Source organism: Lissotriton helveticus, chromosome 2_1 (assembly GCF_964261635.1).
Source record: "Lissotriton helveticus chromosome 2_1, aLisHel1.1, whole genome shotgun sequence".
Lineage (NCBI taxonomy): Eukaryota > Metazoa > Chordata > Amphibia > Caudata > Salamandridae > Lissotriton > Lissotriton helveticus.
In genome coordinates, this window is record NC_136059.1 from 517,688,258 (window position 1) to 517,710,747 (window position 22,490).

Here is a 22,490-nt window from a genome sequence, read left to right on the forward strand (position 1 = left end):
ATATACGTGACATAGGGAACGTATGTATCAAGAGCCCATGCTTTATTAGTAGCAGCACTCACTTTATTTAATACTTTTTCTTCACTTTACTACTGTTAATTTCCTATTTAGGTACATTAGGAGTGGCAAACACAGGGCTGGTCCCTGTGTGGTCCTGAAGAAGAGCTAGGGGAAGCTCGAAACATGTTGATCTCACACTGTGGTCAAACCCATTATAGTTAGGTTCCTCAGTGCACCCCCTTTTTAGACATACCAACCTAGGAGCAAGAATAAAATGTGTTGATGCCCACTAGCAAGGTATTTTTAATCACTTTTCATCCACTCCCCAAAAATTGCACTACACATAGTCTACCAACAAGTGCTCCTACGTAACTCCGCAAGTCGCAGCATGCCCCAGTTCGTAGAAGACTGGGATGGCCCCAATGATGAAGCATGTCACCGTGGGAAAACCCTGGTGAGTGAGGGGACTTAAGAAAGAAAAATGTTCTTCTTTTTCCAAGGCTTTTTCTCTAACTTCACAAGTCAAGAGCCATTAATCTGCGGACTAGGTCTCTGAACCCAAGACTTTGGGTTTTCTTTTGAGACTCCCTGACGAGAACAGTTTCCCCCGCGACCCCCAGGCAGAGCGAGCTCCGCTGAACCAGGCCGCAATGAAAGAGCGATGGTCCTGGCAGGCTGCTACCCAGCTGACAGCCTCTCCACGGCCCCACTTAGGAAGTTACCTGGCTCCAGCGCTCGGATCCTCCAGTCTGCGGGCGTTTTCACAGCTTCCATCCTGCAGATCGTTCCGAGCAACCCCAGGTGAGCAGCTGTTCCTTAAGATGCGATTCGGTCGCTTGGCAACGCCTTGCGTCTCCTTCACTCGGCACGCCTCCTCTCCGGGACGAGCCCCTCGTTGCTGGGCAACCCCGCGCGACTGCCAATCCCAGCTCGGCTCGGGCGCTGGCATCAGTGGTGACGGGCACAGGGTTCCCGAGGCTCCCGGGCAGCGGCGATGCTTTTACAGGCACAGCGCTTTACCGCAGCGCTTAAAAGGGCAACGTTACAAAGGCTCCACCCTCGCCCGCAGCGGGGAAATTAACATACTCTGCACCTTTCTCCAGTCCCGGGCGGCGGTGGTGATTACCGGGTCACAGCGCTTCTCTGCCACAGCGCCTTCCAGTTTACAATGCAGTTAGACGCCCGGGCCGGCAGCGGTGACCTCAGCCGACACAGCGTGATTAGGTCCCTGGGCAGCGGCGGTGATTTCTGCATAAACACCGCTTCTTTCAGCAGCGCGCAGGTAACGGGCACACAGCGCTCCTTTCCCGCCACGCTTTAGTCCCGGCACAGCACTTCTCAGCGCATTCCTGTCCCGGGCGGCAGTTTTGGTCACAGTGTGAGTCCCACGTTGAGTGTAGCCCCAGGCGCGCTGCGTGGTGAATGAGTGGGCCCCAGAGAGTCCCTTTAAAGCAGGCAGTCCTGAAGATCAATGTGCCTCCGGTGCAGAGTACAGATCTAGTGCTACAGGGCAAGTCCTGGAAGTGTCGTGGTTCCAAGAGGAAGTTAGCAAAACGTTGTCTTTAGGAGTCCCCCACCAGGCAGGGGGACAGTCAGTAGCCCTGTTTGTGGAGACACACTGGAATTCCTGGTTCCCCTCTGGCAGGGCAAGATCAGCCGGCAGGCAGGGCAGCTCAGCTAACTTGGGGCAGCAGTTCCTAGGAGCAGTCAGCCTCAGTTGTGTAGTAGTCCTCCTAGCACAGCAGTCTTCACTCCAGCAGAGAGTCTCCAGGTCCAGTAGTGCAACAGCGATGTGTGGTCAGGACCCTCCCTATTATACCCTAAAGTCAGGTGACCGGGAGGGGGCGGCACTTTCTGGAAGAATCTAGGGGTTGGAAATCACTGGAAAAATCTAGGAGGCTCTGAGGCGTTCCCTTCCCTACCTGTCTGTCAACCAGGTACAAAAGGCTACAGTTACAAAAAGTCCCAGAACATGTACACTACCGGCATGTAAATGAAAGGTAGGCCTCACTGCATTAGCAGGGCCTGGGGCTGAAACTCTATTGTCACCATGTTTTAAAGGGATAGCACCTACACCTCAGCACTTTTTTAGCAGTGGTAAGGGGCCCAGAGTCCTAATGTCCAACAAAAATATGGGTCCATTAGGAGGCAAAGTGGGCAAACAAATTTAGGGGAAGACCACCCCAGGGCTGACAGGTCTAACACAAAGCTTAAAGACTGATGGCCTGTATGTACCCATAATCTGAAATCTACACTGGTACCAGTATGTACTGTGCAGAGGGCATGCCTGACAACGATATTGCAACTGGGTCCAGCGGTTCTCTGAATCTGGAGGCCTTTGCTGATGGTAATGCCTAGCATTCTTATGGAAGAGTGGATACATTACATCCTCATTGTTGACATCGTGAAGGACTAAAGTTGCAAATAGTTTTTTTTATTTATAAACAGACCTCTAGTTATGGAAAGTGGTACTGCAGTATTCCATCTACTTTTTAAGCATTTGAGGATATGTATTGCTAATGTGTGTGTAATTGTAGCGTCCTTTATTATGTTTTACACATGTTACATCATAAATGACTTCTATCAGAGTCTGTCAGCTGGGTGATGTTATGTCGGGTGTGGTGTTGATATCCTTACAGGAATTACAGTAGGAGCATGAGCTCCACAGCATCCAATTGTTTTGATATTTGCAATTGAGACACACTCGCCCCTGTATCACAGAACTGCAGAATTTGGCTTAATTCAACCCCTTAGAGGTGAAGTATTTTTCTGGGGTATATTCGAGCAAAATAAATAAAAGTAACATTTATTTATAGGTAATTTGAGATGTCATCAGTGATGTTACTGACCATGTCATGAGTGATGTAATATGTGAGGTCATAAGCAGCGCATTACGGGGGTGTAAGTTAAAGTTAGTTCCGGTGACTAGAACTGCTGAATTTCACTGGTTTGATACAAGTGAAATCTGAGCCTAACTGTAACATTTGTTTTTTTCATTGAATTTCCAAGGATTTTTTTATTCTGTTCCCTAACTAGAACGACCCTGTAACTTTTGTTTTTTTTCAGTGAATTTCCAAGGTTTTTAAAATTCTATTTGCTAACTAAAATGTCCCTGTAACCTTTGGTTTTTTAAGTGAATTTCAATGTTTTTTTTAACTTGTAGTTGCGTTTGCAGAGTGGTGGAGAAAGGGGGCTACCTGGCCCCAAAGGTCCCTCAGCATCCAAGAGTACTTCATCCCCCAACCAGTAGTACACCAGGTGGTGCGTTTGCAGAGTGGGGAAGAAAGGGGGAATGGCCTCCAAAGACCTCTCAGCAAGCCCGCAGACTGGGTAGTTTGCCACGAAGGAGTCTTCATCCCCCAACTCGTAGTACGCAAAGAGGTGTAGTTGCAGAGTGGTGGAGAAAGTGGGTGTTGTCTACAAAGACCTCTCAGCAATCTCACTGTGTGCAACTTACTGGAGGTAATAGAAGGTGTTCCTTGCCCCCAAGGACAATCCGCATCCAAGTGGCCTTCATTCCCCAACCAGTAGTGTACCAGGAGGCATGTTTGCAGAGTGGTGGAAAAAAGTGGTGGGCCTCCAGTCACCTCTCTGCAGTCCCTTTGTATGGGACTTATTAGAGGTAACAGGAGGGGTTGTTGGCACCCAAGGAACCTCTGCAGCCAAGGGGACTTAATCCCCCAACCAGTTGTGCGCCAGGAGGCGCATTTGCAGAGTGGTGCTGAAAAGGGCGGGGCCCCCAACTCGCCAGTCCCCTTTTAAAAAAAGATTTATTTTTTAAGGGAAAGGGGCCATGTGGGCCCCCTTAATTTACGTTAGGGGCCAAGCCTTTTTAAATATTTTTTTGTTTGAAACAAGGGGAGGAGGGCCCCCTCCCAGGCTAATTTCGGTCCTGGGGATCCCATCACCTGGGTCCCGGCCTCTCTGTTGTGGAGTCTCAAGGACCCGGCAGTCCCTGCCGGCACCGTGCCTCCTGCGGGAGCGGGCATTGCTTTTACAGAGAGGCAGCTCTCTCTCTGTGAAGCAATTCTGCTGCACTTCCAGCAAGCGAGAACAGTTTTAGGGCTCTTGCTTGCTGAAAGCGCAGTGGTTGCTATGACTTGGCGGGAGTGGTAAAGCTCCCACCAAACCATAGCAAACAGCTATGTCCCTGGGGTTGCAATAAAATATTTCTATATATATAAAATCGTGTTTCCATAGGAAATGCATTGTTTGAGTTGCTAGTAACTTTGGCCCCGTTTGACACATCTCTACAAAATATTTTGAAAAAGTGCAACTTTTTGACTAGTTTGAGCATGGAAAGTTGTCTGGTCATGGAAAAGAGGGTGTCCCAAAACGCATTTTCCCCATTCTGTTTTTCCGTAGGAACTTTGGACACCGCTACAGCCCAAACCGCAGAACGGAACGCTTTGTCCCAAAAGCGTGCTTTTCATGTAAATACATTCAGTAGTTTGGGCAAAATTAAGGTTCCAACAAATTGCATATATCACGCTGCTGAGGATCCGCGGAGCCTCCACTTCCTAGTTGCCACCACTTCAACTAGGAAGTGGAGGCAACCATCTAAGGACTCAGTCTTGAGTCCAAAAAAAGAACATAAGGGGGAGGTTCGGAATACCCCAACTCCCTAGGCTTGGTAGTGAGGTCCCGGAGGGATCCCAGCTGGCGCCAAAAACGTTTTTGTTTTGTTTTGTTTCTTTGCTCCAAATTTGCCAAGGGTCGGCGCCCCCCAAAAAAAGCATGGACCCCCATCTTTTTTTTTTTTTTTTAAACCCCCGTGGTGGGCCAGTGCCACGATGCATGTTTATTTTTTAGAGGTATTTTGTAAAGAGGGGGGTGATGCAGCTCCCCTCCCCCAGGCTTTGTTTGGCCCGTGAACCCCAATCCCTGGGGCCCAAAGTACTTTTAATGAGAGGGGGCGCACAGCTCCCATTACCAAGCCTCTCAGTCCCGGGGGCACATTCTCCGAGGCCTGCTCTAATAAATATGGGAGGTAGGCCGTGCAGCCCCATCCCCGAGCTGCTTCCCGCCCCAGGTATCCTGTCCCCAAAGCCTGCTGCCCATGCGGCCCTCCTCTCTCTAATTAGCACAATGGTCCCCGGGGGATGGATTCCTTAGGGCCAAAATAGGCTTGGGAGGTATGGTGGCATGCAGGCACGCCCCTTAAAAAAAAAAAAGACCCTGGGGGATGGAGTCCCCAAGGCCTAATAAGGCTCAAGGAGGGGCGCCACTTGGACCTTGAAAATACTTAGGGCCCTGGGGCCCACAGGGCCTAATGAGACTCGGGCGGGGGCTTCATGAGGCGCAGGGGTTGGGGGCACACCCTTTAAAAACTACATGAAGGTAGTGCTGCTGTTGTGTGGGCAATAGTAGCGGTCTAGTTTCCCCCTGGCAAAAGTCTCACTTTAAGTCAGTCCTGACCTTTTAACAGACATCTCATTCTATTTTGGAACTTGAAATGTTGTTGTTGACGTTATACCTATTGGCTCAAAAACCCCAGCCGTACAGTGCAGTTGGGAAGAAAGCGAGGGTTAGCTAAAGATATCACACATTGAAATGGGAAATCTTAAGCTATGAATTTTTCTGGTATGTGGAAAGTCTTAAATCATGTCTTCACCACTGTCCTATTTGCATGTAGAAGCACTATTTTCACAGGTACCTGTTACTACACCTTGCATTGAATGTTTAAAGCCTATCAAAACGGGTCTCTTAGAAGAGGTGTCTGATAAATCAAAGGGTTTTACCCATTCTGTGTCTGTGGGTAAATATAATAGTACACCTACATACTGTCTAAAATTCTTACAAGCAAGCCATTTCGACAATTAGTGAAATAAATAAATACTGCCAAAAGATCTAATGGAATTTCAATATTTCAATATTTCCAGATTCCGTACATAAATACAAAATAATTAGATCAAACCAGAAAACATGCTTCTAAACTATGAGCCTTTAATCCAAGCACACAATATTTTAGTGACATTGCTAAACAGCAAAACTCAAGCAGAATAATCTTAAACCAATCTTTCTTGCTGCTACCTTGCATAACAAAGTTGCATTGTAAGCCCCTTTAGAAAGAAATAAAAATTACTCCTTCTCTCTCACTTTCCTTTCTTTGAATGGCATTTTGGTTTGTCTTTGTGCAGGTATTTATCAGTGTTTTTATGTTTATACTGAAGAGGGCTGTTTCTTTTTCGGTGGAATTTTATCAGTTATAGGCTTAACCCCTTCGGGGCTGATGACGAGCTGAGCTCGTCATGGGCGTAACCTGCGCTACGCGGATGACGAGCTGAGCTCGTCACGTAACGCGGGTTTTTTTTAAACGCAGCTGGAAAACCGCTAGCGCGCATGCGGTTAAACCTAAAACAGAATAGCCTTGCAATACTAATTGGACTTGAAAAGGAGGTCTTTTTATATGCACTGGTCGAAAGACTGGCACATTTCTGTTTACCCCTTGATTGTGAATGAAGTATTTTTTATATTGGGTGGGGATTACATGAAATAAAAATATTTCCTGTGGGGATTAGTTTAGTAATTATTATTAGTTATATGCACTACCCCTGGTAAGATGGAAAAGAAGAAACGGACTGGTGGGAAATAATTATCCCATAAGTCCAACAATTTTTTACAGTGGTGGTTACCCCTATGGATCCATGTCATTCATAAGGAACTATGCAATGTACACTAATCTAAATAATTTGGCCCTCCAGTCTCTTAAGAAATCTATAGTATGCTCCACTTACACATTCAACTGTGTACATGGGAATATTAAAATGTTAAGAATCATGATTATATTGGACCTTAAGCATATGGAAATAGATCCAAAAATCCAGTCGAGAAGGTCTGCTGTTAGGTTAAATGTATGTTCATCATTATTTATTATTTAGTACCAGTGGCCCAGAGCACTTAGTAATATGTCTGTAGTTCCAGTGGACACAGCAAACTTATTTTGATAGTCCCAGCGGACACTGCATACTCATACATGTGGATATATACTTGACAGAAAGAATCAAACCGATTAAAAAAAAAAAAAAAAAAAAAAATTGTATTGCGAGTAAACCTGCACTTTCTCTCCATTATCACATCTCCACTCATATAGATATATACAGCACATATGTATAATAACACAGTGATCGTGAGATAATAGCTTACTCTATCCATACTAGGTAATGGCCCCATTAGCATACAACAACGTCGGTGTCCTGTTGGTCACAATGTGTAAAGTATAAGGTACATATGCCACAGCCTTTTTAAAGTAAAGTGTTTTAAGTACCTGCATATTGCCAGTGTTCATAGTGCATAAGTAAGCCAACTGCATCTTGAGGTAGCACCAGCTCTGCACCTAATATTGCAAGTCCACTCACCCATTGATGAGACTGAGAGGCCTTTTAAAGACGTCGAAGTGGTCCGCGACCCTTTCTGATTCCTGCCCGTCCGATGATGGTACGCGGTGCCCACTACATATGCGCTTGACAGATGGCAGAGGTGCACTGTTGGATAAGGGTCAGTATATCTTATTAAAGATAACCCTTTGAGCCAAGATAAAAGGCATTATAAAGGTGAATCTTCCATTGTAAGCTGGTCTTTTAAAATGTCACACCTTTTTTTTGATTATTGTATAATTTGGGAGAAAGTGCGACAGACCACATAATCTTTTCTTTCCCTTTGGTTTTTAGTGTCTTGCTGATTAACTGCATTTACCAACACTCCCTGAACGCTCTTGTTTGGAAACGGCTACAGCATCTTGAGTTAATATGTATATTGTTCCTCTTGCCTCATAGCATTCTTGATAGGCAGTCGTGATACAATGTTGCTGCAGCTATGGTCTTGCTACACGCATACAAGATCTCTGTCAAAATGAAAAGCTGTTTTCCTTCGAGGTTTTTTAGGGCATTGAGAATATAGAGAGTTGTGCTGGATAAACAAACTTTTTTATTTAGGTTTTTTAATTTATTTTTTTATTTATATTTTGAGCATTTGACCTTGAGCTAAAAACTTAAGGATTGTCTCACGGAACAGGAAGGATCCTAATGTCAAGCTGTGATACACATTGTAAATATATGTAGTAATGCTCACGGAAGTCAGAATTCCTGTCGGTGTAATATAAATTGCCACAGTGTATTAGTGACTGTTAATTAACTTTTCATTGGCACACAGCATTGATTAGTGGCTGAGCTTATTTTCTGGAGAAGAGCACAAAGTTACGAAACTTGATGTCATTTACTTTAAGGGAGGAGTGGAGATGAACATACATATTATCTCTTGCATGCTTTAGTTTCAGAAGCAAAAAGCTACTTATCAGAACACAGAGATTTGGGTATGGAGAGATGCAGCTAAGAAGGTATATCCTTTCACTATTATAGTTAGATGTAGGGCTCCCATAGCTGGCTACTAATAGCTCTCCTGTCATTGTTAGATACCCACTTTGACCGTTGGGTATCAGTGACCAGCAGATGTGATGAGTTACAATGGTGATGCCCCATGCATGTTTTTTCTCTCTTATCCTTTCCCCTTTCCCAGTTTCTACTATTGGTGTTTATATTGTATGTGGCACTGGTGGAGATGGTGAGAGCCGAAGAGTGCATCATTCCTGTTGAATCCAGAGTACTACTGGTACAATACTTTTAGCCTATTCTTCTGGGGGGGGAAATGAGAGAGAAGCCAATAAAACCACTGTCTTGTGCAGACTTTGCCAACATCCTTAAATCTGTCACAGGCAGCTCTTATAATTTTTTCCTACTCTCATCCTTCAAAAAAGTCCTCTCCAGAGAAGCTCTCTCACCCTGTTAGAAATGGGGTTTCTGGTTGGCTAGCGTATGATCCTCAGTCAGGCACAACCCACCACTCTAGTCAGGGCAAGTAAGTTACACTCCAAAGATAGCCTGTGCTCACCATCTGGTACCTTGGCACAGAGCAGGCAGGCTTATCAGAGGCAATGTGTAAAGGGTTTGTGCAACACACTCGCACAGAAACACAATGAATACACCACAAAAGAGACTCCACACAGGATTATATAAACATATGCAGATTATATTGTACATAAAACATAGACCAAAATGACATGAATCATAAGTACTGTGCATACTATGCAAATTCTAAGATAGTACTTGTCCTGTCAATGCAAGAATCAGAACGACATACGTTACAACATCAGGGCATGAAATGCAGCAGTTTGGTTAGAAGAAAAATACATAAATCACCAAATATTACGAGTAGTAAATAAATTACGCAATGTCACCGTAAGCACAATAAGCCCACATAGGCACTGCTCACCTGCGCTCTTATTAGTAAGGTAACAGTAGATTTGTGAACCTCATGTAGAACGAGTGTGTTTAGGTAGCAACTGTAGGATTAAGGAGCACCTGGGCACCTATTAGCTATAATACGCTAATTTACAGGCGTTTAAATGTAACACCTCTGTATAGCGATCAGGGCCTCCGTCGTGGATCGACCCCCTAATGTATGAGCATGAATCAAGTGTTCCAAGGTATGTCCCGAATTTGGTGGGGGACACAATGTAAATTCCCATGGGGAGACCTCGCTGGATCCCCCGCATGCAAGTTTGCCAAGTGCAGCTGCCAGCAAGTGCACAGGGCAGCTGCTGCAGTTTCAGAGATCAAGACGGAATACGGGCGGGTGAGACCTACCTTGGTCTCTACTGTCTGCCCATGTTCCTGTGCCTGTAAGACAAAGCAGCGAGGCCTACTGGGCGATGTCGGCAGACCTTGCACATCTGGCCCACACTGCTAGGAAATGAGTTGTGCAGGGACCCGGCTTAAAAAGATGCATGGGGGATTGGGGGAACAAACGCTGCTCCCGACCTCCAGCGGTGCTAGGGAATGAGTTGTGCTGGGACCCGGCTTAAAAAGATGCAGGGGGGATTGGGGAACAAACGCTGCTCCCGACCTCCAGCGTTGCTCCTGCTAAGACCATGAATCCATTCCCACTTACCAGTCCATACATGCTGCTTCCAGGGTACTCCTCACGAGAGGGGAAAGCGCAGCCCTGGTTCATACATATAGTGCACTGGTCTCGGGGAGAAGTAAAAGCACTCTGCACGCGCAGGTAACTAAAACAGTAGCCATTACTGGGAGTCCCTGGGGAAATGATGAAGCTCTCACCATGCGCTAAGTTTAAAACACCAGGAGCGGTAAACAGTGCTCACCACACGCTAAGTTTGGAGAAGCAAGGAGCAGTACACAGCGCTTCCCACACACTTGGCTTCTGGGAAAATACTTGGGAGGCACACAGCTACAGGCCAGCACATACACATCCTTAGCAGAGTGGCAGTCCCTCCAGCAGCCCGGCACAACAAAGTAGGTAGCCCTAATTGCGGTCCTCCTGGCAGCACAGCAGTCCTCTGGTCCACCATGTCAAGCCAGCAGCATCAGGTTACAAGTCTCATGCAGTGCCTAAAATCATGGGGTCAACACCCCTGTATTTGTACTTGTACTCAATAATTTCTTTGCTGTAGGGGGTAACTTCACAAGAAATCTTAGAAGGGCACAACAATCCCTTTCAACCCAGCCCTGTCTCCAGACGTCAGTTGGGGGTAAACCAGCCCAATGTGTGAGGGTAGGACACTACCTAACACTATGACCACCCTCTCCCAGCCTAGTAAGACCATCAGTATGCAGATGAATGCAGGTGTAATCCCTGTCACACCCATCCCTTCCTGTGTTGTGGCTGTCTGGAAAGTATGCATCAAGTAGAGCTTTCAACCAAGCCTACACCTGGATTGGAGTCAGGCTGCAAAGCAAAAAGAGGCATAAACACAGAGAAATGCCCACTTTCTAAAAGTGGTACAAAAGGGGGTGCTGATGGGAGCATCTGAACCAATCAAACACTCACACCCAGTCAAAAGATCTGGGTTATGGCCATAAGCAAATCAGTCTGACCCTGTGCGTCATGGAAACAGTCCAGCCCGAACTGCCAAGCCATGCCTTCCCTGGACCGGAAACAAGCTTCCTAGGATCGGTTTCTGGCATTTCAGCTGTCTTCAGCCAGGCTTGCTTGAATCCAGTGGCAAAGTGAGCAAGGTACTCACGTCTGAGCATACCCTGCCAACTTATGGCCAACAAAGTGGTACAAAAGGGGGTGGTGATGGACGGAGCATCCGAACCAATCAAACACTCACACCCAGTCAACAGATCTGGGTTTAATCCATCACCGTTCTTTAGCCCACTCTGCCACCCCAGTTCAGACATGGCCATATGCAAATCAGTCTGACCCTGTGCCTCATGGGAACAGTCCAGCCCGAACTGCCAAGCCATGCCTTCCCTGGACTGGAAACAAGCTTCCTAGGACCGGTTTCTGGCATTTCAGCCGTCTTCAGCCAGGCTTGCTTGAATCCAGTGGCAAAGTGAGCAAGGGACTCTCGTCTGAGCATACCCTGCCAACTTTAAAAGTGGCATTTCTAAAATTGTAATGTAAAATCCAACTACACCAGTAAGCAGAATTTATCACTACCATTCTGAACATACCAAAAATGGCAACACCACTCCTTTCAGATCAGGAATTACCATGTAAAAGTTTATAAGGCAATTCCTAATGTTACCCTATGAGAGGAGTAGGTCTCACAGTGGTGAGAACTAAAATAGGCCGTTTGTCACTACGAGGACATACCACACAATGAAAACACATGTCCTACCTTTTACTTACACAGCACCCTGTCCATAGAACTACCAAGGGCCTACCTTAGGGGTGACCTGTGTGTAATAAAAGGTACGTTTAAGGCTTGGCAAGTAGTTTTAAATGTCAAGTCAAAGTGGCAGTAAACTACACATGTGGACTCTGCAGTGGCAAGCCTCAGACAGGTTTGAAAGGCTATGTCTGTCTGTGTGGCACAAGCTGTGCTGAAGGTCCACTGGTTAATTTCAAGAGACAGTGGTCCCTTCCAAGTTTATTTGTTACATTCCTATGTACCACAATATAACAATGAAGATTGGGTATATGCATGTCTGAAATTGACAACTTTAAAGTTTTATTCAAAATACAACAAAACATAAATTGGTGAGTGGGTGGGACGTGACTGGGTATTGGGCAATCAGCCGATTTCCTTACCACTGGCAGGTGACTTAAAAGTGGCTTTTAATGTAAAATATAAATTGAACGAAGTCACAATCAAAGATGCATCTTGTACTCCACAAATAATACGAATTAAAAGTTTAGAGTTAAGATGTGAGAGTCGATGACGTTTCAATCCCTAACATGATCATGGAATCATCATCAGGACTAAGCAATAAAACAAGTTCCTGGGAAGTTGCTATGTAGCCAGTAGTTGGAACAATATGGCGATCAGTAAAACAGATGGTCGTCACGGAGTGATCGACAATTAAGGTGCGGCTGCAGTAAGGTCAGAGCGAGTGACCTAATTGCAGGGATGATGCCGAGGACCGATTAATTTGCCAGTACAGGACAGTAGTCGGTAGCTTAAGAATAGGAGTGATTTAATTGCCTGCTGCCAGATCCGCAGTGGCAAGATGGTTGTATCCGTAGTTAGGCGTGCAGATGGGTCAGCATGCCTATCCTTGGAGCACAGCGGCTGGCCAGTCATTGTGCTGACCCCTGGTGAGGGGTCCCGTTGAGAGTTCTGCCTCATTGGATCTGTTTGAAATTATGAATAGTGTTAGCATGCTTAGATGATCTAATCCTTGTTTTGTGCTGACGCTTGCTTCTGTAGAGTTAAGCTATTCCTACATAGTGATGACTTTTTCCTGTATTCAACCATTCTGTTTCTGACCGCCTTTATTTCCCCTTTCTGCACTCCATTTGCCTTACCATGAGCTTGATCTGGAAACTGCTGCATAGAGCAGGCAGGCATCCATCCTGGAAGTGTGGATTGTATGGTATGCTTTGACTAATGAAGAGACTGTGGATTGTGACCATATAAACATGTTACATTATTTTAATAAAGAAAAAAACATGTAAAGATATAAAGGCGTATGAGCTAAACAAATTGACCGCAGGACAACATACCTTGAAGCAGTCTAAAGGACATTCATCTATTTTATTGTAAGTTAAATAGTTATAGATAAGAAATGTCCGCATGTATGTAACTAAATAGCACCAGAAGGGAATGAGAAGTGGATATGCACATTGTCAGTTCCCCAACATCTTAGGGAGGTCCTGGCATGTTGAAATCGGTATAAGTAAGAGTAGGAAGCAGTAGGAGGTCAGGTCGAAGTTTGGTAAAGTGCATAAATGCTAACTACCAAAGGTTCGCTCAGCAGAGAGCTAGGGATGTTAGCAAAGAATAGTTGGTAGAGTTCATGACGGGCAGTGTCTTGGAATAGTAGGGTTTTCAACTCTCTCTTGAAGGAGTCAATGCCTGGATTCGTTTGTATATTGGGTGGAAGGTAGTTCCAGACCCCCACAGTGCTTCCTATGAAGGTGTGAGCAAGTGTCAGCTATTTCTTGAAGAGAGATGTTTCTAAGTGCAGGAAATGTGTAGTTCTCAGAAGTCATCTGGTTCATTGTATAGGTATTTGTGAACGATACAGCCCAGCTTGAAGATGCTTCGTTTCACTAGCCATTGAAGAGTGATAAGTTCAGGTGTGATGTGCTCAAAGTGTTTGCTGTTTGCTGCAGTATAAAGGGTAACCTTCAAACGAGCGAGGTGTTTTTTCAGGAATGCCAGATAGTAGGAACACCCCATCATCTAATGTAGAGAGAACCAGGCTTTGAAACACTGTATTGATGTCGAATTCCAAGATGCAAAGATACCTCATAGCAGTCTTTGTTGATTGGCACTTAATGCTTGTGCATTCTTATGGGTTTGCCTATTGTGTTAAATCTTGACAGCTAAATAATAGCTATAAGAAGATAGGAATGTTGAAGACTCCATTGGAAACAATGGAGTAGATCTGGGCTTATAATGGCTCTAAGGTAATGAGTGTCGGCTCCAAGACATCCCGTGGGAATTTGCTGTTACCCAGAATAGGCGACTATCGGTCTTTATACTAGACTCACATAGGTGTTCTCGGGCTTCTTGCCTTATCGCTGACTTTCTATTAGTGATGGCCTGTTTATAATTCCATCTGCATAACTTCAATTCCTCCACATCCCTTGGTATCCACTTAAGGGCCTGTATTAGATCTCTATGTGCCTGTGAACAAGCTCTGTCGAACCACTTCTGGTTTTTGGGCTCCCCATAAACCTTTGAGTGTTAACAACACAAACACAGTGTTACAGATTTCAGAATGCACCCTTATCATGCACGTGGGTCCTCCTCGTTCTCCAAACACATTACCATCTGCTCCCCATTTCTGGCTGAAAGTTCAGCTAGTAGGTGTCTGGAAACCATGGTTACCCATTTGCGGAGGATACCCTTGTTCTGATTGACCTCTTTTGGTATTAGAGAATGCGGAAGCTGATGCTGTAATTTTCGCATAGACAAGCAAAATGCCTGAGGATTATGGTCACTCACACAGTTCTGTAACATGGAGAAATCAGCAACCTTATTTCTATACTTTTCAGAAAAGGCAATACAATCAATCAAACTGCCCGAGCACTTACCAGTAAAGGTATTTGGTAACAGGCTGGGGTTGCTGAAAAATCTAGTGTTAGCAGAAGAGAGTGCTTACTCAGGATTGCATTTGAAGCATCATCACATGGGTTGTGCTCAAAAGGGAATAATCTCATTCTGTGGTCCATGTAATTTGGTATCATCATGTATCTTCTGCCAGGACTCATGTATCCAAGGTATTCGCATTATTTGTGTTAATATAAACATTGAAAGAGAAGAGAGGGAATAATCCTCATTGTCACAGCCCAGCGCACAACAAATAATATTTCTATAAATTGGGCAAACCCTGCTGTTAAAAGTCTCCCCCCAAATTATCACCAGAGTACCCCTTTAATTCATTCAGTGCCATGCTGAGGGTCCGACCCAAAAGAATCTTCTATGTCTGTGTAATAAGGATTACAATTATTATGGTAAAAGTTAATAATAACACAGTAGGAGGTTTTAGTGTCACTGCAGATAAAGGTTCACAAACCAATGTACACATCACTTTTAATTGATATTTTAAAAGGGGTTACGGCCTTGTGATCTTTTCATTGGAGATTTGCACAGAAATTTTGGTCCTACCTCAGGCATATTCAAAATGGAAAGCTCTTCCTTTCATGGATGCTACCTGTATAATGTCCAGGTGTATTTAAATCCTTTGACAACCCAGTGTTTAATGTACTAACTGTCTACAATATTATCCTTCCTATTTAGCAGTGAAAGAACCATGGATCTCATCCTGGAGATGTGTAATACCAATGCCATTCACTGGTGTGGAGTATCAGGAAGGCAGCTCGGAAAACTAAGCCCAAGTTCATCCCTTCATCTTATGCTCACGCTGCTGTCATCAGTTCAGGGGCTGCAGGTAAGACCATGCTTTCATCTGCTGTATAGGATGATGATGTATAACACATAATAATTGCATAAACATTCAAACTGAAGCGGTCAAATCTATGATGAGCTCAAGAGTCACCAGTGTAAGTATAATGTCTGCCTTTGTCAGTGTCACCCAGATGGAGTGAAGACGTAGCTGTGCCTGGAAGTAAGTTGTTTGAGGGCTATTATAGTAACCAGTCTGCAGACAGTAATGGTCCAGGTGCTGCAGTAGAACCAAACAGTGCCTCTTGAGTTCTTGCCGACGGGCAAAAAGGAGGAAATTGAAACTTAAGCTGATGTCGAGTTTGTTCTTGGTAAGAAATATAGTAATTGCTTGGCTGCAGCCACAAAGGTCTAGAATAAAGCATTGGCTCAGCTCGGTTTTTCTTCAGAAATGGGGGTTGTTAAAAGGCAAACACTTGAAGATGACATGAACAGACAATACACGTCACTTGATCTACTTGCCTGGGAGGATGCTGCTGCACCTTGCAGGCCAGCAGGCAGCCTGGCCCAGGCAACCACCCTCCAGTCAAGATGCACACAGACCCTGCAGGTGGAAATGGGCCACTACAGTGGAGAAGTGGTCAGAGATCTGCAGCAATGACTGCTGGTTTTGAGGGAATACAAACCTCCAGTCTTATTACTGGGGCAATGAGAGAGGTTCAACCACAGGAGTGCCTAGGAGCAGTAGCAGGCAACCCATATCCCCAAAGGATAAAACCCACCAAGCACCCCGAAGAGGCATGAAGTGACTGCACATTGCATGTGAACCATGCTGTTGTCCCCATGGACCATTGTTGGCGGTGGTGTAACCGCTCTTTGTCAAAAACATTTTGATTATGTTGCCCATGAATCACATGTTGTCCTGCAGTTAATTTCTGAATACCCTGATATTTAAGGGTTTCCCAATTTTCTAAATCTACTACACGTTTTGTCATTTGTTGAGGATGTTATGTAAATGGATGCATCTTACCGTGAAAAAAATGTCTGGCTATGTGCTCCCTGCGTCATGTCACCTCTGCTGCTCTACTTTGCTTGGGTGGGTTTCAGGCAGGTGGGCCTAGGTCATCATCCTCTGGTCTAAATCAGACACCTCCATGGGTGGGCCCCTCCTGCAAGCAATGTTGTGAAGAATTGCACATGTTGCAACAATGTTGACGCTGTTATAGGATCATACTGCAAGACCCCTTCTTTTATGAAGGCTCACTGACCACTGTTTAAGAAACTGGTTTAGACCCAGATGTTAAGGTCTAAGGAGGATGAAGACACAGGTAGCAAAAGGAAAACAGTCATTTGGCTCCTACCATGATGAAGTGAACAAAAATGTTTGTCCACTGGCTTTGGTGCTGAAAGTGATGCTTTCATTCCCTTAAATCCTTAAAGCCCATAGTGCTTCAGGGGAAGGCCCCTGCTATCAAATGTGCAGCTGGTAAATGCAATAGGACATTCTACCTAGTGAAGATTGAAGGTCTATGAAACAGGCACAAAAAAAAAGACGCTAGTATCTACTTGGCCAAAAACACAAAACGGTACTTTAAAGAGACAATCTCCCCTTTCAAAATGTATGATCGAGGTGAACATGAAAATAACAAATGTATTTCAACAAAATAGACAGTCTAAATTGGTTGATGTAAAAAAAAGATTACAGATTTTCCAGGTCCAAAAGAGTAAAGCAAGATGACAAATAGAAATCTTTTCAAAGTAGTAATCAAGCTGCATGTTATTTCAAAGAAGGACAGACCAAGGCAGTGATGATATTGAGGAAAGTCCAATTCTAATCCATAATGGAGGTTTCAACAACTGTGCTTGCAGAGGACCAGTGTGTTGAACATGTATACTGCCAGGATCCTCTTAAAGAGGAGAGAGATGATGAAGGAAACATCTGAGATGATGCTACTTAATCATATCTGTCTAGATCATCATCTGGTAATTTATTGACCTATTTTTCTGTCTGGAGAGAGCCTTGAGGATGAACCGGGTTTCTGTCAGAGGTGCCCAGTCTTTTGCAAAAGAGAAGTATGTCAGACCTTTAAAATGCCAACAGTCGCCCCTAAATTTGAAGGCAAATGTAAGGCACCTGAGTGAAATCTGATATTTATTTTCAGTTAAGTCAGGCTAGCCACCTGATAAAGTAAAAGGTGAGAGGCAGTTGATAAGAAAATAGATATTTGTGTTTACAGAATTTCTAATTTTGTCTTTAGCTACGTTATTATGTACACCAACATTTGGAAAAGGTAGAAGAAATATATAAACACCTCACTGAAGTGTACTAAAAAAGAAGGTTGCTTTGTTTCAGGGAGGTAAAACCATCTCCAACATGTGATTAAAGTCTGCCCTGGACTCAGTGGATACTGCTAGCCATTAGGAAAGCATAGGTTTAGTCATCAGAAGCAGTGGCGTAACGAACCTTGAGGGGGCCCCCTCCGGACTCAATCTAGAGCTCCCCAGCAGAAGTGCGGTGCTGACGGGCCCCCTGGAGGGTGAGGGCCCTCCCGCACCGCGGGGGCTGCATCGGCCTGTGTTACGCCCCATCAGAAGACATACCTGCCAAATCCGTTTATGGCCGCCTTGAACAAATCAAAAAATAGTAATGGCAAAGAGTGCAAAGTAGCGGACCATGTAGGCATGGAATATCAGTGTCAGAAAAAGGAAGACTAGTGGGTAAGCACACTCCCAGCAGAGATATCGCTTGCACCAATTTGCATATGTTCCATTATATCTTCATCCTCTTGGCTGTGAGGTCAGCAAGCAATGCGTCAGCCATTTCATGTTGGCGAAGGAAGACAGACATAGAGACTGTACTTCTGCCTCCAAATGAATTTATGTACTTGCTGCCCACCCACACAATTCCTCTTTAAAGAAATCTGAGTATTTTTGATGCACAGTGGGCCAAAATAACCTCCAACAAATGGGTTCTAGAAATCGTCGCTAAAGATTACTTCATAAAATTGATGATAAAACCAGCTATGGTCGGACCAAACATAAGGCCTATAAAAAGGAACACTTTTCACTGCTGTTGGAAGATGTGGTGTTCCTATTTAAAACACCACATAAAGACATACACTTCTCCCATTTTAGAATTTAAACATGTTTTTTTGTAGGTTGTGGTTAACACCCGTTGAACCTATGCATAATGCAAGTTTACTGTGAAGTATGTCGTCCTAATAGCAATCATCAATGAGACGGGATAGAGAACTGCAAGCATTTATATTGCAGCAACCATACTTTCAAATTGTTCCTCGTAAAGTTGTCATATATACTAATCCATCTATAAATCAAGAATTTATCCTAATGTTATCTCGGATTTCTTTTTTTTTTTTAAATAATTTTTTATTATTGATGCAAAGGGAGATCATCATAATATATACAGATAAAAGGAAAAGACTCCGAACAGGCCAGGGTGGTAATCAAATCCCATAATATCCATTGACTAAAATGAATACATCAGCAACATATGAAACTGGAAAATCATGTTTAAATTATTAATCCTACCTTATGCCAAATAGTTTAGAATTTCTGGATAGCGCGTATACCTCTGGTTTTTGCAGCAGCTTTTTCCCTTTCACAGATGTCAACCAACATGGACCACCATTCTACCGAGCTACTAGGTTTAGGGGAGATCCAAGCCCTGGCAATCGTGAGCCTTGCACTAACTAATAAGATGGCAAAAAATGCACAAGGTGCAGGGCTAGGGTCAATCTTAAAACACATCATTATCTTCTGTGTAGTAAATCTTAATTCTAGACCCAGTCTGTCTCTACAAACATGGCTAATATCCTCCAAAATCTCCAGATCGACAGGCATGTAGCAAACGTGTACTGTCGGCTGCAGTGGCTCCGCATATAGGAAATTTAGTTTTTTCATCCAGGGCTTGGTCGCCTCGATTTCTCTGCCAACTTGCTATCTTCTTGGGAGTATAGTATAGCATACACAGTGTCTTGAAATGTTGAAGCTTTAGATTGACTGACACTATTGCCTCTTAATGTAGTAAATGCATCCTTGATCACTACAGCAGATATATCTGACCCCAAAGTGCAGCTCCACTTCAGCGCAAGCTGTACACATGGAACTATTCTAGGCTATTTTAGATGTTGGTAAGCAATACGTATTGAATGTTAAGGGAGTGCTTCGTGAATAAATGTCAGAATGTCATGTGCAGAAATTGATGCAAGCCCTTGCGCCCTCAGGAAAAAATCTCGGATCTACAAATACTTATAATAGAAATGTTGAGGGAGTGAAAATGTATTTTGGAGAATTTGAAAGGTCTTAAAACCAGTAGTGTCATTTAAATGTCCAAGTCCCTCCACCTCGAATATAGCTCAGCTTTTTGCCAATTTATCCTTAAAGATCTCAGGCAGAAATGGATTGTCTTAAAGAGGGAACATATGAAAAGTTGGAAGCGAATAGCCAAGAACGATATCCCGCCAAATAGTGAATGTGTCTCCGATAGTCTTAAACAGAACACGTTTATAGTAATTCGAATCTAGTGTGCAATATAAAAATCTAGCACTTTCTTGGCCCAGTAAAAATTGATGGTAAAAATCTTGGCCTTTATTTACGAAAGGACTGTGGAAACGCCCTGAGAAAGAAGCCCAAAATTAAAGCTTAAAATCCGGTAGTTGGAGCCCCCCCTTGTACATGTATATATAAATATATATGATTTATAAATGTAATCGCTCTCCAAGCCCGCTTGTAGCCCCAAATAAAACTACTTGGTATACCGTTGAGTTTTTTGAAAAAATAATTAGTTACTCTTAAAGGAATAGCATGGAATAAGTATAAAAATGTAAGTAGAATTGACATCTTTATTATATTGCATCTCCCAATAATGCTAATAGGGAGATTATGCCATCGCTTTAGCTTTTTGATAGTTTCCTGTAACATAGATTCATAATTCAAATTAAATATGTTTTGTATTTCTGAAGTAATACGCACGCTGAGATAAGTTGCTACTTGACATAAGCCTGCTATGGGTCTAACAGGCTTAACATTAACAATCATGAATGTCTTACTGGTATTTAATTTATAACCACAGAATGAGCCAAAAATGTGTGCCTCTTCCTTAATAATTTCTAGAGAGGCTGCTGGAAACCTTAAGTACGGAGGATCCAGAGCATAGTGCTGTAATTCTATCATTGATCATCAAAGTTCGTATTAGAGGCTCAATGTAGAGAGTGAACAAGAGTGGGGACAGGGGACAACTCTGCCTTGTCCTTCTATATATACGAAAGGGCATAGATTGAGTGCCTAACTAGCTCGGTTTAGCCTGCGGTGTACAATATAAGGCTCGGACCCACGTAAGGAATCGGCCAGTTATTCCAAAGGCAGTAAGAGTAGACCATAAACAACCCCAAACTATGCAGTCAAAAGCCTTTTCCGTGTCCAAAAGTACCATGCCTAAGTTGCTCCCACGCTGTTGATTCCACTAGTCATCGCACCATCGTTAGAATGCCCAAAGTTAGGGCAGCAATTCTGGAATTAGCATGTATACGTAATCTTAGGGATATATGGAGAACGCTATATCCAGGTCTCTCCGGCTTTACTTATTATTCATGCCCACACAGGCAGTATTCCAGAATCGATATGGTGTGGTCCCATGATCAGATCCTTAAGACGGCGAGGATCGAGCGGTGTCCTAAAATCACTTCGGACCATAACCCTTTAAATCTTAGCTTTCAAACTTGTCCGGCAATCAAAACTAGATGTTCCTACAAAATCCGGAAAGTCTATCTGACGCTCAATACCCACTCCAAGACCACTATTCACAAAACATGGGAGACATGGGCAACTGATTTGCCGGCCCTCACAGACGACGACTGGGTCGAGGCGTTGGGCTGTCCTCGGTATGCCGCCGTCTCTACCAGGTATCTGCTAATCCAATTTAAATACCTCCACAGGATATACTATACTCTTCTTCGGCTATGGAAAATGGGGGCAATCCAGTACCGGTCAGTCTCCGCTGCGGTACAGATGAGGGGTATTTCCTTCACACGGTGTGGGGCGCTGCAGATATTCTGGTCATGCATGCGGTCATGCTTAGGTCATGTCCTGGCGTGGGATATTCCAATGGATCCAAGATTAGTGCTCTTACACAGCACAGAGGACATTGGGGGGAACCGTTATAAGAGACACCTCTTGTTTTTGGGCCTCACTTTAGCTAAGTGTGACATAGCGCAGCATTGGAAGGACGTGTCCCCTCCCCCCCCCAGGTTAACTAACTTGAAAAAGGCACTGGACAGGTGCATGTCTGCAGAAATTGTGGTATTTCAGGCAAGGTGGTGTCCTCGGAAGCACAGGAAGATTTTGCTCTCTGTGGGCCGATGACAGGGATGTAGATCTGCCTCCCATGGCACAGTCTGCTGCTCGTGAGCCTATTGAACGTTTGGTGGTGAATAATTTACCTGTCTAAATGTATTGTTGTTAAAAAGACGTGGCTGGGAATTTCCTTGATGCATGCATATTTTGTTTCCTAAGAGTGTACGGTGCGCATTAGGGGGTGGGGCTATACATGTTTCTCCAGGTCTGATGTTCTGCAGACTATTGGGGGGGGGGGGATTTTACGGTATCCAGAAATATTATTTTATGCATTTCTTCTGTACTTTGCTTGTCGGGCTCGGCCCCTCTGGTACATTGAAAAATGTAATAAAATGTGTGGTTTTTTTTAAAACTAGACGTTCCTTCTCTTTTCCTCGATACTTAATTTCAGATAATCAGTATACTGTACATATGGAAGGACTCTTGGTAGAATTTCTCCAAAGCAATATGAACTCTACAAATGTTTGTAATCTCTGGGATTCAGTGAAAGCCTACATCAGAGGCATTACTCAACAGTTTATTTGGAGAGGGAATAAAGCTAAAGAGGCTGCAATCAAAACAGTTTGTGAGCTACTTGCCAATTTGGAAAGATCTCACGCTATTGCTGTTAAAGATAATGAACCGAGCCAACTCCAGATCTATTCTGATCTGGTCTCAGCCCGAGCTTTAGTTGGTCGTTCTTTAACGGAGAAAGTTGCCGCAAATTACAATAAACTTCGATCTTTGCAATATGAATATGGTGAACAGGTGGGGAAGATATTCGCTTATCAGTTGGCCGATAAAAAAGCTAAAAACT

The 22,490-nt window shown here is 44.0% G+C and overlaps 1 protein-coding gene across 4 annotated transcripts in view; it reads left to right on the forward strand.

Moving 5' to 3' along the window:
* The window catches only part of TRAPPC13 (trafficking protein particle complex subunit 13), a 512,549-nt gene that overhangs the window by 469,468 nt on the left and 20,591 nt on the right, over positions 1-22,490 (forward strand). For 2 of the 4 annotated variants that reach the window (XM_078675160.1, XM_078675158.1), the window contains one exon: positions 15,218-15,368. In XM_078675160.1, the coding sequence (XP_078531286.1) occupies positions 15,218-15,368 (151 nt within the window). The remainder of the gene's footprint in view (positions 1-15,217; positions 15,369-22,490) is intronic. The other 2 variants (XM_078675157.1, XM_078675159.1) reach the window with 1 other exon arrangement.